Below are 15,497 nucleotides of genomic sequence, written 5' to 3'. Positions count from 1 at the left end.
AGTGTCTTGAGCTCGCCACCAAAAAAAGGTGGCGATGTTACATTTTGCCAAAGTCGACTCAAAACAAAATGATGATATCTCTGTCAAGCAAGAAGTTATTGTCATGCTTGTGGTTTCATTTTATTGCTAAATAAAATACACTTTCAACCCTGTAAAAAGAAATACTTGAACTTTTTTAATACTAACACTGTGCTTCATAGAATTCAGATTGGGCAGGGTGGCGGTGGTGGGGGATGTGGTGGTGGGGGATGTGGTACACACAAACTCTATGGGATTGGTATTTTTAGTGCGTGATCTGCTTCTGTAAAGGCTGTAAATTGGATTTGGACTCTATTTAGCATCTAAAAGACTCATGGCCTTACAGTTAAACAATTCTACTAATTGTTTTTAATCATTTATGATTGGTTTAGTCTAGAAAATACAAACTTTTCCATACAAAACTACCTGTTGTCATATTAAACACTGTAGTAAGTAATGCAGATGTCTTCAAAATCTAAAAGTTACTGTAAAATTTTAATTACTTATCCTATCATAGTCAAAGCCTTTCAAAGATTTTCTGAAGGGAAATTTGACGAGGAATCTAAATATGGACATATTTTTTCTTATTGGGTTAGGGGGAAAATGTTTAGGTTCAAAATATGTTGAATTGTAAAAAAATCTAACATACAAGGTGTCCCATAAAAAGGTTACATGTAGAAAATGGACCGTATTTTGCGATGGTACAACGAAAAGATGTTATTTTCTCAGGTATTATTAATTGATCCTTCTTGTAAGTGTTTGCGAAGTTTCAACTCCGTATCTTAAAAGAAACTTAACTTATGAGCGCAAGATGACAGGGGTGTCAAGAGTGGGTAACCATCAACATGATCAAACGAAAGTTGAACACAAGCATACTTTTGTTTTCACATGTTTTCTTTATTACATTTAATTTTCTCTTGTTTTCTTATGGCTGATAAACTTATTGCACTAAAGAAACACATTGACAAATTAAATATTGCACATCTGAAATTAAATCAATTCAAGAGCTCCTTGACTTTTAGTGGTAACAAATAACTGAACAACAAAGGAAAATGGTCATTAAACATGTTAAAGAGGAGCACATTTTTGTGAAGGCAAATTCTGCACGCTGTATCTCCCGTCATCATCATGATAAAATTAATAACGATCTTAGCATATACTCTCGAAATAAAATTGAACAAGTTTAATTCTCTGTTCAACAGAATAAAATACTGCATCTTCTTCCATGTTACTGCTGGCCCTATTCAAATGACCTGCCAAATGAATTGCGAACCTCGTGTTGCTTTATGTCACGCCACGTACACATGGTAAACAGCGTGCTCAGGAATGTGTGGAATGCGGATAAATATGCATGTTGTGAACTTGACATCCACAGGAGTACTAGTAAAGGGTATATAGATTATGTCATGAAAAGGACATTTAAATTGGTTGACGTTAACTCAGATTATTTTCCAAAACCTACATGTAACCTTTTTTTGGGACACCCGGTACTTTGGGACACCCTATATTCCGAGATTACCAAACAGCTGTGATTTCGGTTTCTTCCAAAGTCAGTTGGCTCTCCATATCCTCTAACCAAATGAATGTTGTTTACTTCCAGTTTATTACTTTAAGTTGGTAATAAGCAATGCATTGAGTGACCCATTTTTTATCAAAATCTTTTTTATTCCACCCTGTATAACTTGCAAGTCACCCTGTATAATGAGTTGAAATGTATATATTTGAATTGCTTATGCCTTCAGCTTTCGGGTTTTGCTAGTTTAGGGTTGATGATTGTCGAGATAATCTAATTAGAAACCCGGTTGGTGTAAAAATTCATAATATTTGTCATGTAACGCTATTGGGTGGCGAGTTCAACAATTGTGTCAGGTTTTTGGTTTAAAATTTGGTCTCATATGAACAGTTCAAAACCTATTGCAACCATTATTATGTTTTGATGAATCCAAGTATGTGAAAATATTGGATCCAAAACATGATAATGATAAAAGTTGGATGCTTTACACCCAATATTTATTGGTCTCGCTGTATTGGATTTGACTACATTGTACGTCTCGTCCAATATTTTAAAACTCATAGCTCGACCAATAAATAGGGGCTCAATCGATCCAATTTTATCAAACTTGGGTCATATCTGCACTATGGGATCCTTCATGTATTGGGGGTGTTCACTGTTATACAGAGGTCAAAAGTCATTTGAGATCAAGTTGTAAAATAGCATTATGGAAGACTTTTTGTTTAAAAAATTTGATTTCATACGATCAGTTTAAATCTGGGACCACCGTTCCTATTAACGTCACGGCTGTGTCTTTTTTCTTACAGGTTCTTTCTTTCTTTCTGCCGACCACTACATTTGCTCTAGCACTCACATGCTTACACCGATTTGGACCTAACTTGGTCACAATCATCATTTACCATGCCCCTACATGTCACATGAAACTCGTGGGGTCAAAGGTCACGCTGGGGTCATAGGGGTCAAAAACGTGATTTCAACTAAAAATGCTACTTCTCCTACAGATTACGTATGACGGTGAACCCACTTGCACACATGCATTACTATTACCCAGTGTCTATGGGGTCCTCACAGATTTTGGGTCAAAGGTCATTAAGGGGTCACTTCCGTATAAAACGAAAAACCTTCAAAAATTTTTATTTGCTAAGAAAAACATAGGACAGTAACGGTATGTTCACACATAAATTGTAATTACCCTGTGTATATGTGGTATTTTTTTATTTAGGGTCAAAGGTCATTAAGGGGCCACTTCTGGTACAAAACGAAATACCTTTAAAATGCTTCTTCTCCCACAAATTACGCCGGACAGTAACACCACTTGCATACATGCATTGTTATTATCCAGTGTCTATGGGGTCCTCACAGATTTGGGGTCAAAGGTCATTAAGGGGTCACTTCCGTATAAAACGAAAAACCTTCAAAAAATTTTATTTGCTAAGAAAAACATAGGACAGTAACGGTATGTTCACACATAAATTGTAATTACCCTGTGTATATGTGGTATTTTTTATTTAGGGTCAAAGGTCATTAAGGGCCACTTCCGTACAAAACTAAATACCTTTAAAATGCTTCTTCTCCCACAAATTACGCCGGACAGTAACACCACTTGCATACATGCATTGTTATTATCCAGTGTCTATGGGGTCCTCACAGATTTGGGGTCAAAGGTCATTAAGGGGTCACTTCCGGTATAAAACGAAAAACCGTCAAAAATTTTATTTGCTAAGAAAAACATAGGACAGTATCGGTATGTTCACACATGAATTGTGGGTACCCAATTCATATGTGGTATTTTTTATTTGGGGTCAAATGTCATTAAGGGGTCACTTCCGGTCTGAGACGAAAAACCTTCAAAATGCCCCTTCTGTCACGAGTAACATAGCAAAGTGGTGCCACATGCACCCATGCATTGACATTAGCCAATGTCTATGGCCGTTTTCATATATTTTGGGGTCAAAGGTCATTAAGGGTAACAACACGGCTGTGTTCGTGGGTTAGACCACAGCTTAGTCTAGTTACTTTTTTCTTGCACAGGTGCCATCGGCGCTGTGCACTGTTTTTACCGCCTTCTTCTTCTTCTTCTTCTTCTTCTTCTTCTTCTTCTTCTTCTTCTTCTTCTTCTTCTTCTTTCTTCTTCTTTCTTCTTTCTTCTTTCTTCTTTCTTCTTTCTTCTTTCTTCTTCTTTCTTTCTTCTTCTTTCTTTCTTTCTTTCTTTCTTCTGTCAACATAATCAGCCATCGTAGCCACATGCTTTCAGGCATGATGACCATACTTGGTCAGTAGAACTGTTTGGTGGTGCCACAGATGTCACATGATCAACTTCCGGTCAAATGTCATCCACTTCCGTCAATGGCCAAAACTTGGATTTTCACTAAAAATGCTACTCCTCCCACATATTACATAGCATCGTGACGTCACTTATACACATGCATCATCTATATCCAGTGTCTAAAAGTTCCTCACAGAATTTGGGTCAAAGGTCATTAAGGTGTCATTTCCGGTAAAGTCTGAAAAATTTGTAAAAATATTCAAAAAATCACTGTCTTTACAAATTACATAGCAGAGAGTCGCCATTAGCACACATGCATTGCTACTATCCAGGGTCTTTAGGATACCTACTGTTTTGGGGTTAAAGGTCATTAAGGGTTACTTCCGGTCAAAAACCAAAATTATCAAAAAGCGTTAAAAATTTTTTTATCTCAAAATGTAAACAGACCAGAGTAATATAATCATCATACATGAATCAGTGTTACCTGGTGTATGCATGGTATTTTTATTTTGGGGTCAAAGGTCATTAAGGGTCACTTCCTGTTTTTAGCTAAATAACTTCAAGAATTTTTATTTCGACAACTAAACAAATAAGAATTTTATAATTAAAACTGGAACAATGCATTTTGTTGGTGTACATAAGGTTTTTTTTTCATTGAGGTCAAAGGTCATTAAGGGGGTAAAAAGGTCAATCATAAATTAAAAAAAAATCAAAATCCATGTATAAGTTCCGATTAAGCTGAAAATCACCAGGAATATTTCTTATGACATGCTAAGCACTATGTAATATTTTTGCGGGGTCAAAGGTAATTAAGGGATCACTTCCGGTTCTCACAGATTCGGGATCATAACTCATTTGTCACTGCTGGCTGTGCATCCTCATGATCGCAGGCTTAACGCAATCAGATCTCGTTTTCTTTGTTTTTCATGGTTGAACTTTTATTGCACAAATGAATCAACCTGCGGAATCAACACATTGATCAATTAAATAATGTACATCTCCAACTAAATAGAGCTTCTGGAATCTTGGCAGCTATAACAAATAAAGAGAGATGATCATTGAAAGGTACAGTTGCATTGAAAAGAGGTTGATTGCTTGATCCAATAAATGACGAGGCCTTTGGGTGCTGTGAAAGATTAAACAAAGGGGGTTGATAGAAAGTTGTCAGTTTGTCACTCAAAAAGTTACATGTATGTTGGGTGATTGGGGGGAGGCACTAATTACAATGGACTCTTCCATTTAAAATCCACACTACCCCTGTGGAAGATTTTGGAAATTAATCTATCTAACTTAGTGGCGTAGCCAGGAGTTTTGAACCGAGGGGGCACAACTTGTAAATGTACCGATGGAAATATTTTTTGCCGACGGAAGTTGTGATTTGTTGACAAAAAAAAAAAAAAGGTTGTCAGTTTGTCACTCAAAAAGTTACATGTATGTTGGGTGATTGGGGGGAGGCACTAATTACAATGGACTCTTCCATTTAAAATCCACACTACCCCTGTGGAAGATTTTGGAAATTAATCTATCTAACTCAGTGGCGTAGCCAGGATTTTTGAACCGAGGGGGCACAACTTGTAAATGTACCGATGGAAATATTTTTTGCCGACGGAAGTTGTGATTTGTTGACAACAAAAAAAAAAGGATGATAGGCGATACCAACATAAAAACACATAATTTATATGTAAAATTCAATTTCATTCACAATTTTTCATAATTTTTTTGATAATTCTCCCCTTTTTTCTGTCCCCCTGGGTGAATAATAGCCTATTGTTAACCCAATTTTTTTCACCAACACCTTCCATCTACAGATGGCCTTACATGAACCAACGGCCATGACGAGCAGGGGGGCACCAGCCCCCCTGGCTATGCCACTGATCTAACTCATACTCCCCATGTATTAATGGCTGTACCTATATCTTCCACAACTGGAGTGAGTGTTTCAAGTAGAAGTTACCCAACTGTCTATTCTATTCGAAACCCATACTCCCTCTGTGGAAGACTTTAGCTAAATCTTCAACAGGGGTGGTGTGGATTTTAAGCCTAATGTAGATGGAATCACTGATCTGATTTTACAACTGTGTTTTATCAACAGAAAAGAAGAAGTTTGGGTACAAGAAGCAAAATTTGCCTTGGACCGCTTGAGATGTGAGGAGATGTGCAATCAATTGGAGGAGTATAGGCAAACACAAAAAGCTAAGTTTATTAAACTCCAAGAAGAATTGAGCAGGTTAGGATAATTGTCTATATATATGAAGAGCTTATTTCCAAACCGTGTTAAGTCCACCCACCTTCAAAATTGAGATTTTGATGAAAATGGGTAGTGAGTAACTAGGGCTATCCAGCAATGTGTTTGTTTTTTCCCAAAACTAGTCAAGTTCAGAAAGATTGACACTTAAAGTATCGATTTTTTTTCTTAACGTGTTAAGTCCAATCCAGTTTTGTAGCAAACTGTTAAGTCCATGAACACTGCCCTTGTGGGCAGCTTGTAGGCAAGTAGCACGGCATAGGGCTTCCAATAGTTAATCGCCAACGTTCTTGTTTGGTCCTGAGACTAGTATACATGAATTTGGTCTGCATAAAAAGTTGTTGTTGTTGTTTTTGTTTTATATTAGTAGGCTTAGTTTGTATGGGATTTCTGAAATATTTGATAGATACCTCCAGAAAGACATGAATAGGGTGGGAAGGGGAGAGGGAGAGGCTGTGATGGTACAATTAATGTTAGAGGATGGTGGTAGAGTTAGTTTTGATATTATTATTTTGTATGATTATCAAAATGTGCTACTAAATTCAAGGTATAATTTTAAAGTTAAAGGTATAAAAAACTTAGGACTTCAAAACTTACGACTGCCAATATGAGATTAGGGTGGCAGCATGGGGAGGGGGGAATATTTGTGATAATGTGTTAAAACAAGTGGATATCAGGTCATCACTTATTGTCAGTGAAATGATGTTTATTTAATTCTGAGAAATGCAATTCAACTAAGTGTTTAATTTTGAACTATTTTAAACATCGAATTTTGGTAAAAAAATGGGCAGCAGGAGCCCGGTACCCCAGGTCAACATAAAAAGTGGTAACCATGTGTGTTCTAAATTCCGCGGAAAAGGCGTATGATGTAGACTGAAATCGCGGACCGCAAAATCGCGAAAAAAGGGGGTATTCTGAGCATTGTCTCCGCGAAATTTTAAAAAAAAGGGGTATTTCACAGGTTCGTCCGATCGATGTCTTCAGCCCGAGTCTTCAGCCTCCATCCTCTGGCATTTCATTGATTCCGCCCTCAATCGTCACAGCGAGAGCGCCAGAAGGCAGCTTTTTTACTATTGGCACGGCGGTTTCCCGATATAGTTGTCTAGTGGGTGTTGCAATGATGCTCCCGCACGCTTTGAAGAGAGCTGAATGAGCGACGCGAACATCGATGGTGTCAGATGTAACCGTTTTGGCTGCCGTATACACTTTTCCATGTGGTGAATTGAAAACATTGCGGGAAACATTGGCAGTGATTGGAGCGAATTCTACGACCGACCGAGTGATATTTTTCCTTGGTTTTTAATTCTGTTCGAATTCTGATGCATGTAAGTTTTATTTTGTATCGTTGTTTCTCTTCCCCTGTTGCACTTGAAGTTTGGCGTGCGCCGGTTCGTTCGTGAAGTAAATAAATCAAAGTAAGCTTAGGCATTTGACATGTGTCAAACTAACAAAGCTGCCGAATTTGGAACCTATCATGCAATCCGTGAGTTTTTTTCGAAAATTTCAAGCTCAGTTTTAAAGAAACACTCCACCCACGACACTTTCGATCAGTCGGGCGATCAGTCATACTTTCGGTAATGTTCGCTCGGATGTTCATAAAACATCTGAGTATCCAACCCATAGTGTTGTGCAGCCTGAGGTCTTGTGTCAAAACTTGGGTACCACAATACTTTAAAGGAACCTCTGTACACAAAACTTGAGGGATTGTTCCTCTTTGGTTCATTTTCAATTAAAATCAGTATACAGGCATTGTAATTACCCCAGTTAATAACACAGGATCATCTGGGAGTACAACAGACACAAAGTAATGTTCATACTTGCACATTTTGTACTTAATATATTAAAATATTTGGAGTCATTGAAAAGGGGTGTCTGGAAATCTTCTCATTGAAAACCTTGAAAAGGGGGTATTTTTACCCTGATTTTGTCAGTGATTTGGCAAAAAAAGGGGGGTAAAATCAATGAAAAATCAGTGAAAAGGGGGGTTTTGAAAAAAGGAAGAACACACATGGTTACCACTTTTAATGTTGACCTGGGGTACCGGGAGCAGGAGGGGGTTCGAGATGCAAGGTGTTTTGTGGCAAAATTGTGTTTTATAGTAGAGAGAATCACATTTTGTATGTTTCTAATAAATTTGTTATCTTTTAAGACTAGTTTGAGAAAAATATGGTTAGTTCTGTGTTACAGATACTATGTTTTGTGTCAAAATGTGTTAAGTCCATGCCAGAAATTGCGTTTTGTGTCAAAACGTGTTAAGTCCATGCTATTTTTAAAACAAATTAATTCATTAAAAAAAATCAAAAGTCTCTAGATTTTAACTTAACGTGTTTTTATGGTTATATATATGTCACCTTCACTTCACTGTAATTTTATAGAAATCGAACTTTTTTTCATTGCCATAAAGAAAATTCCTGATTTTCTTCAAAGTGAATCTTGTGGACTTAACACGGTTTGGAAATAAGCTCTTCATATATAATTCATAACCTCATTAATATACGCAGCAAGTGCGATCCAAATCAAAAGAGATTGATTGCTTGACCGCGCAGTCCCGCACACTTATAGCATGGTCATTAATAATAACTCACAATAACTCCTTATTAACACACAGAGACGCCTACAATGACTTCTGCACACACGCATGTGTATACGCTAAAGTGTTATGGCAACGCACACACACACCCCCACGCTTCTGTGATTGGTAGCTCTTGTTGCCGCCACTAATGTGAAGTCCGCCTGAAGGAACAGAATTTTTTCTCGGGTGCTACTGCGCCCTTGGAAAAATACCTCAGCCCAAAACAAAACCCTCCAAAATACCTCGGCCCAATACAAAACCCTCCACTTTTCCACAATGACCTCAAAATAGATGGCGCAAGTTTATTATAATTGTCTATTAAATTTAGCGATGCTACTCAGTTAATGGCACTCAAAAAATTGAAAGTGGTGAGAAAAACCTGAAAAGCGCAAGAATTTGGGCTAAAAATCTTCAACAGATGAGTTCAAATCGAAGAATATGGAACAGTAAGAAAACAAAAAAGGGGAAAAACTCTGAAAAATGGCATCTCTGTTTTCTCTTTAATAAACACCACCATCTCTTGCTACAGTAGGAAAGACATATTGTGTAAAGATTAATTTTTTCACAGTGTCTGGGGAGTGGATTGTAAGGCGTAAAAAACAAAGAAATCACTTAATAGTGCAAGTGTTAAGTGCTTTAAAAAAGCTTCACCAATATTGATATTAAACCGGATGGTCCGGATGTCTAAATATATATCTTTATCTTATTGTCTGCAGTTTCAAGAGCCATCTAAAATCAGTTGGAACTCAGAAATATTGATTTCGAGATATAGCCAAACAAAGGAAATATTTCCTTTCGTTTCCTGTTGTTTTGGAAACTCCGTAATGGCTCATATATTTAGAACTGGTTGTTCAATTTCAATGGGGTCTTTTGTCTTTTGTAAAATACAGCTTTGTAAATGCTTTTTTACTATCCTATAAGAAATTGAAAATTTAATATTTCTGAGTTCCGACTGATTTTGCTTGATCGCATCACATTTGTTCACCTTATAAGAAAAATTTGTTGTTGTTTTCCTCTTTGTGCTATGTTCATGTTCTTTGAATTTGTAATAGCACTATATTAGTGCTGGTATTATTATTATATTACTACTAGGCGGTTACCCGTATTTGGCAGTTCTCGGCTGGGCTCAATTACCTGGCTGACAGTGACTGTTCCCACCAAGTTTCATGCCCATCCGACAATTTCTGCTTATTTGACCTCAGATGACCCCTGGTGACCCCGAAATGACCTTCCAAAAATTTGGCTTTAAATGTTGACTGTACCCACCAAATATTATGCCCATACAACAGTATTTACTAATTTGACCTCAGCTGACCCCTGGATGACCTCGGATGACCCTGAAATGACCTTCCAAAAATTTGGCTCTAAATGTTGACTGTACCCACCAAGTTTCATGCCCATACAACAGTTTTTAGTAATTTGACCTCAGATGATCCATGGGTGACCCTGGATGACCCCAAAATTACCTTCCAAAAATTTGACTCTATATGTTGACTACTCACCAAGTTTCATGCCCATACGACAGTTTTTGCTAATTTGACCTCAGATGACCCCTAGATGACCTTGGGTGACCTTGACCCACTAACCAATACAAACTTGTTCTGTATGGGGTCAACCTGCACCCACCCACCAAGTTTGAGGAACATGCGACTCCCAGTCTCTGAGAAAATAGGCAGACAAACACACACACAGACACCCCGACACACAGACAGATAGACACACAGACGATGCGTATTATTATATAGATTACACACAAAGCGATTACCCAGGGTGCAATTGCTTCTCTCTTTTGCAGGTAGTTTATAGACATGAAGGAAAGCCCAATACATTATCATTATAGGTACATGTAGAGTGTCTTAGCTAGAATTTGAAGAAGTACTTGTCATTTTCATCAAAACATTCTTTTTGCAGGCCTGCACCCCCTCCCCAAATGTATACAAAAAGGCCAAAATATCACAAATTATGGCGTGTCGAGCCAAAAAAATCAAGTTTTTTATGCTTATTTTGTCAAAAGGTCCAAATTAAGGGAAGAAAGTCCACTTTTCACAAAATTGCCCTCCCCTTGGGAAAAAAGTCCATTTTTTCAAAATCAGCACCCTCCCCCCCACAAAAAAATCCTGGGGGCACAGGAATGCTCTAGGGGTTCAATCAGTTCAAATAGGTATTGCTATAGCCTTCATGTATTAGTCTGGTCTTGTTTAGAATTCACAGACAGAACTTAGAATATATGTGACCCATTCTGATTTTGAATCTTTAATGTAAATGTCATCTTTAGAAGCCTATAACTCAAAACCATGTCTGGCGACTTGTTCCGGGTTTTGTTAGACTGGGTCAGTGACCGTCACGTACAGGGGTCGCATCTGACGCGTCCAGGGACTCCTTATTTTTTTATTTTGGCCATTTTGGACTCCTTAAATCACAAGTTGAAAGTGACCAAAGGGTCCAATAAAAACCTTAATTTTACGATGCACAGAGGTGAAATCAGTATAAAGTTTAGAATTTCGGACAGATGGACTCCTTAAATTCTCATTGGACCCTTAAATGTTGGTTTTGCAGGTAGCAAAGGTAAATTGGACCCTTTGATTTTTTGTGCTTGCGCTACCCCTGGTCACGTATGTCAGAGACATTAATCTTGCCTGTACTAGGAGCAAACTGCCTGTCCAAAACAATGGATGGACCATCAAATGGTGGCGCTCGATAATGGCTGCACCGTGTATTTTTCGCTCTCGAGTTTTCAACATCATTTGCTATGATTTTGATCTTCTTTTCAACTTATATTTTATCTGTGTAATTTGTAAGTACTTTGTGAACGTTTTGACATGAGTTGACGCTATATAAAGACTCATAACAGCCGTATTTTTGTGAACTTTATTGGTTTTTACCGCCTATTGGTACGCGATATATCGCTATAGACAGTTATACACAGTGTTTCTTGTTGGGTTTTTTCCAAGTATTGATGATGCAGCCATTTACATATACCAAGGACTCATTGCTCGCGATCGGAAAATGTGTGACAAACACCATTCATAACAAGATCGATCGTTTTACCTGGATGAAACTGAAAGAATTGAATATTGCTAAGAAAACAAAACGTGGTTGTCGTGCTGGAACGAAAAATATAAGACCTATTAAGACTATCATTTCTGATCGCACAATTGATCAATGTTTTGATTTTGCCCAACCGAGTACCAAGAGCACCACCAGTGTAAATCACAGTAATCTTACGTGTGTGCAAAAATCTAACTTATGCGTGCACCAAGCGCCAAAATTTGCTGTCTGGAATGCGCAATCCATAAAAGAAAAAACAAAATCAGCCTCAATCATTGACTTTGTCATCTCTAACCATCTGGACATATTGGCAGTTACTGAAACATGGCTTACTGGTGATGATCGGGATAATCGCTTCCTTGCTGATATTAATCTATCTCTTCCTGATCACGTGTTCCATCATATACCCCGTGGAAAGAGGGGTGGTGGCGTGGGTGTGTTACTTCGCAAAGGATTCGATGTTGTTGTAAATAAACCTGACTCTTTCCGATCTCTCGAGTACAGTGATCTTACAATATCATCCTCATCGTCTTCAATTCGACTCTTTACCATCTATAGACCATATCCGTCGAAGACCAACAAATTGACGGCGAAGATGTTCTTTGAGGATTTCTCTGTACTGGTGGAAATGTTCACCTCGCTTGCTGTACCTCTCGTTGTCGCTGGTGACTTCAACTTCCATATGGATGTCTCAAGTGATTATGATGCGATCCAAATGCGTGATTTACTTGATTCTTGTTCTCTGGAGCAACATGTGACTGAACCCACGCATAAATGTAATCACACCTTGGACCTAGTTATCACACGCAAATCTGATAGCGTCATATGCTCGGATATAGCTGTTGATCACAGTTTACCTTCTGATCATTTTGTGGTATCATGTTTGGTTAGAATATCTCGTCCTAATGCTACTAAAAAGACTATATGTTTTCGCAAACTACGCGACATCAACCTGGAAGACTCCGGAAAGACATCTCAGAGTCTTCATTGGCTACTAATCCTGCTGGTGACGTTGAATCACTTTGCGTTCAATTCAATGACGTGTTGAGTGAACTTCTCGACCTGCATGCTCCGAAAGTGACCAAGAGTGTGACTTTGAGACCGTTTGCTCCATGGTACAGTGACGAGATTCGCACTGCAAAACGCGAGAGACGCCGGTGTGAGAGACAGTATGTGAAATCAGGATTGCAAGTTCACAAAGACCTTTACCAAGATCAATGTAGGAAATGTAAGGAGCTTCTAACCGCGGCCAAAACGAATTTCCATCGATCTGAGCTTGCTGAATGTGATCCCCGCCAGCTTTTCCGTGCTGTCGACAAACTGTGCTCCCCTACTACAGCCAAGGCTCTCCCATCACGTGATGATCCTGAACAGCTTGCCAATGACTTTGCTCAATTCTTTGTTGAGAAGATTGAGAAAGTAAAAGACAAACTTGACAATTTACCTCCTCGCTCAAGTCCGTTTCCACCCTCATCCACATCAACTTCGGTGTTCAGTAATTTCACGGAATTGACTGAGGAGAGTATTCACGGGATTGTTATGAAATCACCTTCATCATCATGTGCCCTTGACTGTATACCGGCGTGGTTACTGAAGGAATGCATCAATGAGCTTTTACCATCCATAACACGCATTGTGAATCTTTCTCTGCAGTGTGGCATCTTTCCATCGCCGTACAAAGTCGCTAGGGTCACCCCTTTGATTAAGAAGCCTGGTCTTGATACTGAGAATTTGAGCAACTATCGACCAATTTCGAACTTGAACTTTATTTCAAAGGTCATTGAACGAGCTGGAGCTTCTCAACTTCAAGAATATCTGTGTTCAAACGGCCTCTACGGGAAGGTCCAGTCGGCTTATCGAAAGAACCATAGCACTGAGACTGCGCTGTTGAGGGTGCAAAATGATATTCTTCGCGCCATTGATTCTCATAAAGACGTTGTGCTCATCTTACTTGATCTCTCAGCTGCATTTGATACGGTCAACCATCAGATTCTTCTGCAGCGGCTGAGGGATCATTTCGAATTTGCAACACTGCCCTAGACTGGTTTACAAGTTATCTGACTGACCGCAAGCAGTGTGTCGCGATTGGAAATACTTTATCTGCATCTCACACTTTGGACTGTGGCGTTCCTCAGGGGTCTGTTTTTGGCCCGCTGGAGTTCAGTTTGTATACGGCCCCTGTTGAAGACATCATTCGATCACATGGTGTTCAAAGCATGATCTACGCCGATGACACTCAATTATATTTGGTTATGGATTCGTCTGATAGAGCTACACAACTTACAAAACTTGAAGACTGTGTACGAGAAGTGAAGGCTTGGACGGTTGCTAATAAACTTCTTCTTAATGATACCAAGACAGAAGTTGTTCACCTTTCTTCTCGATTTTTAAGACAAGTGAATCCAATTGCATCCCTTACTATTGGTTTGTCGGAAGTTGATATCGCTGATAGAGCTCGGAATTTGGGCGTAGTGATGGACAAGCACATGACGTTATTAACGCATATCAACAATGTTTGCAGATCAGCGTCGTATGCCATTTCAAAGATTGGTCGAATTCGCAAGTTCATTGATCAGGCTACAGCTGAACGCCTCGTCCATGCGTTTGCTACCTCGCGACTGGATGCGAATAACAGTTTATTATACGGTTTACCTAAGACAGCTATCGCAAAGTTACAACGCTGTTCAAAACAGTGCCATTAGACTTATAACATGTGTTAAACGAGATCAAGACATCAACGCCCGTGCGGAGAGATCTTCACTGGCTTCCCATCAGGGATCGCATCGCTTTTAAACTCTTGCTCATCACCTATAAAATCCGTCATGGTCTTGCACCCGCCTATCTCGCTGATCTTCTCATGGACTACATACCCACCCGCACTCTACGCTCTAGTTCCCAATACCTTCTTCAACCTCCATCCAGTCGCGAGGTAGCTACTGATTATTATGGCAAACGTGCCTTTTCTGTAGCAGCTCCTTCACTCTGGAATAGCCTTCCTCTTGCCATAAGAAATGCTGACACTGTGTATAAGTTTAAACGTCAGCTCAAGACCCATCTTTTTAATAATCCTAGTGTCTAATGCATTTCTGTGACTTTTTATAATGACATTGTTTTTAAATGAATGTGTTTTTAACTTTTATTCTTGTTGTTTACCATGGCAATGGCTGTATATACTTGTATGCATGTTTAAGGTATTGGTAGTTTTTAATATGTTCTTTTTCTTATAGTTTTGTAAAGCGCCTAGAAGCCTTCGGGTATTGGGCGCTATAGTAAATGCTTGTTTATTATTATTATTATTATTAGCTGCATGCATTGCTAAGACATCATCAGGGCAATATGTTTCCTGGTTATTTGTTAGTCAGTTAATCTGTCTGAGTGTATGACCACAATTTCTCGACACTGATTATGTGATTTGGCAGTCTTCAAATTACATTATATTTTCATTGCTAACTATGCAAATTAGGAGGCTCATTTGCATAAATCAAAAAGCTTATTTCTATTAAAAGTTTGTTTGGCTTATATAAGGCGTAAATTATTTGGCTTTTTGTTACTGCGGCGCTGCTAATAAAGTCCAAACTCACGCTTCGATAAATTCACAAAAGCGTCGCGTCAGTCACGCATTATGCAACACACAACTAGGGTAAGCATTGCGCCCAGCTGCGTGCATGCCGTTCTATATCAATACACGGTGTTATGAGCCCTATTTTTCCACCTTATATAAACCAAACAAATTTTAGGACATGGCATGGCATATTGGTAGCGAAACCTTGTGGAAAGAAGGATTATGGACCTCTTCCTCGTCCTCATCTGATGAAATTTTCAAAAGGCAATATTA

General features: G+C 38.7%; 1 protein-coding gene across 2 annotated transcripts in view; it reads left to right on the top strand.

Moving 5' to 3' along the window:
- The window catches only part of LOC140160810 (uncharacterized), a 64,914-nt gene that overhangs the window by 27,081 nt on the left and 22,336 nt on the right, over positions 1–15,497 (top strand). For both annotated transcript variants that reach the window (XM_072184120.1, XM_072184119.1), the window contains exon 3: positions 5,890–6,024. In XM_072184120.1, the coding sequence (XP_072040221.1) occupies positions 5,951–6,024 (74 nt within the window). In that variant the 5' untranslated portion in view covers positions 5,890–5,950. The remainder of the gene's footprint in view (positions 1–5,889; positions 6,025–15,497) is intronic.

This window comes from Amphiura filiformis, chromosome 9 (genome assembly GCF_039555335.1).
Source record: "Amphiura filiformis chromosome 9, Afil_fr2py, whole genome shotgun sequence".
In the NCBI taxonomy this organism is placed as follows: Eukaryota; Metazoa; Echinodermata; class Ophiuroidea; order Amphilepidida; family Amphiuridae; genus Amphiura; species Amphiura filiformis.
The sequence above is the reverse complement of the archived record's forward strand: the minus strand, read 5'-3'. Positions and strand labels throughout refer to the sequence as shown.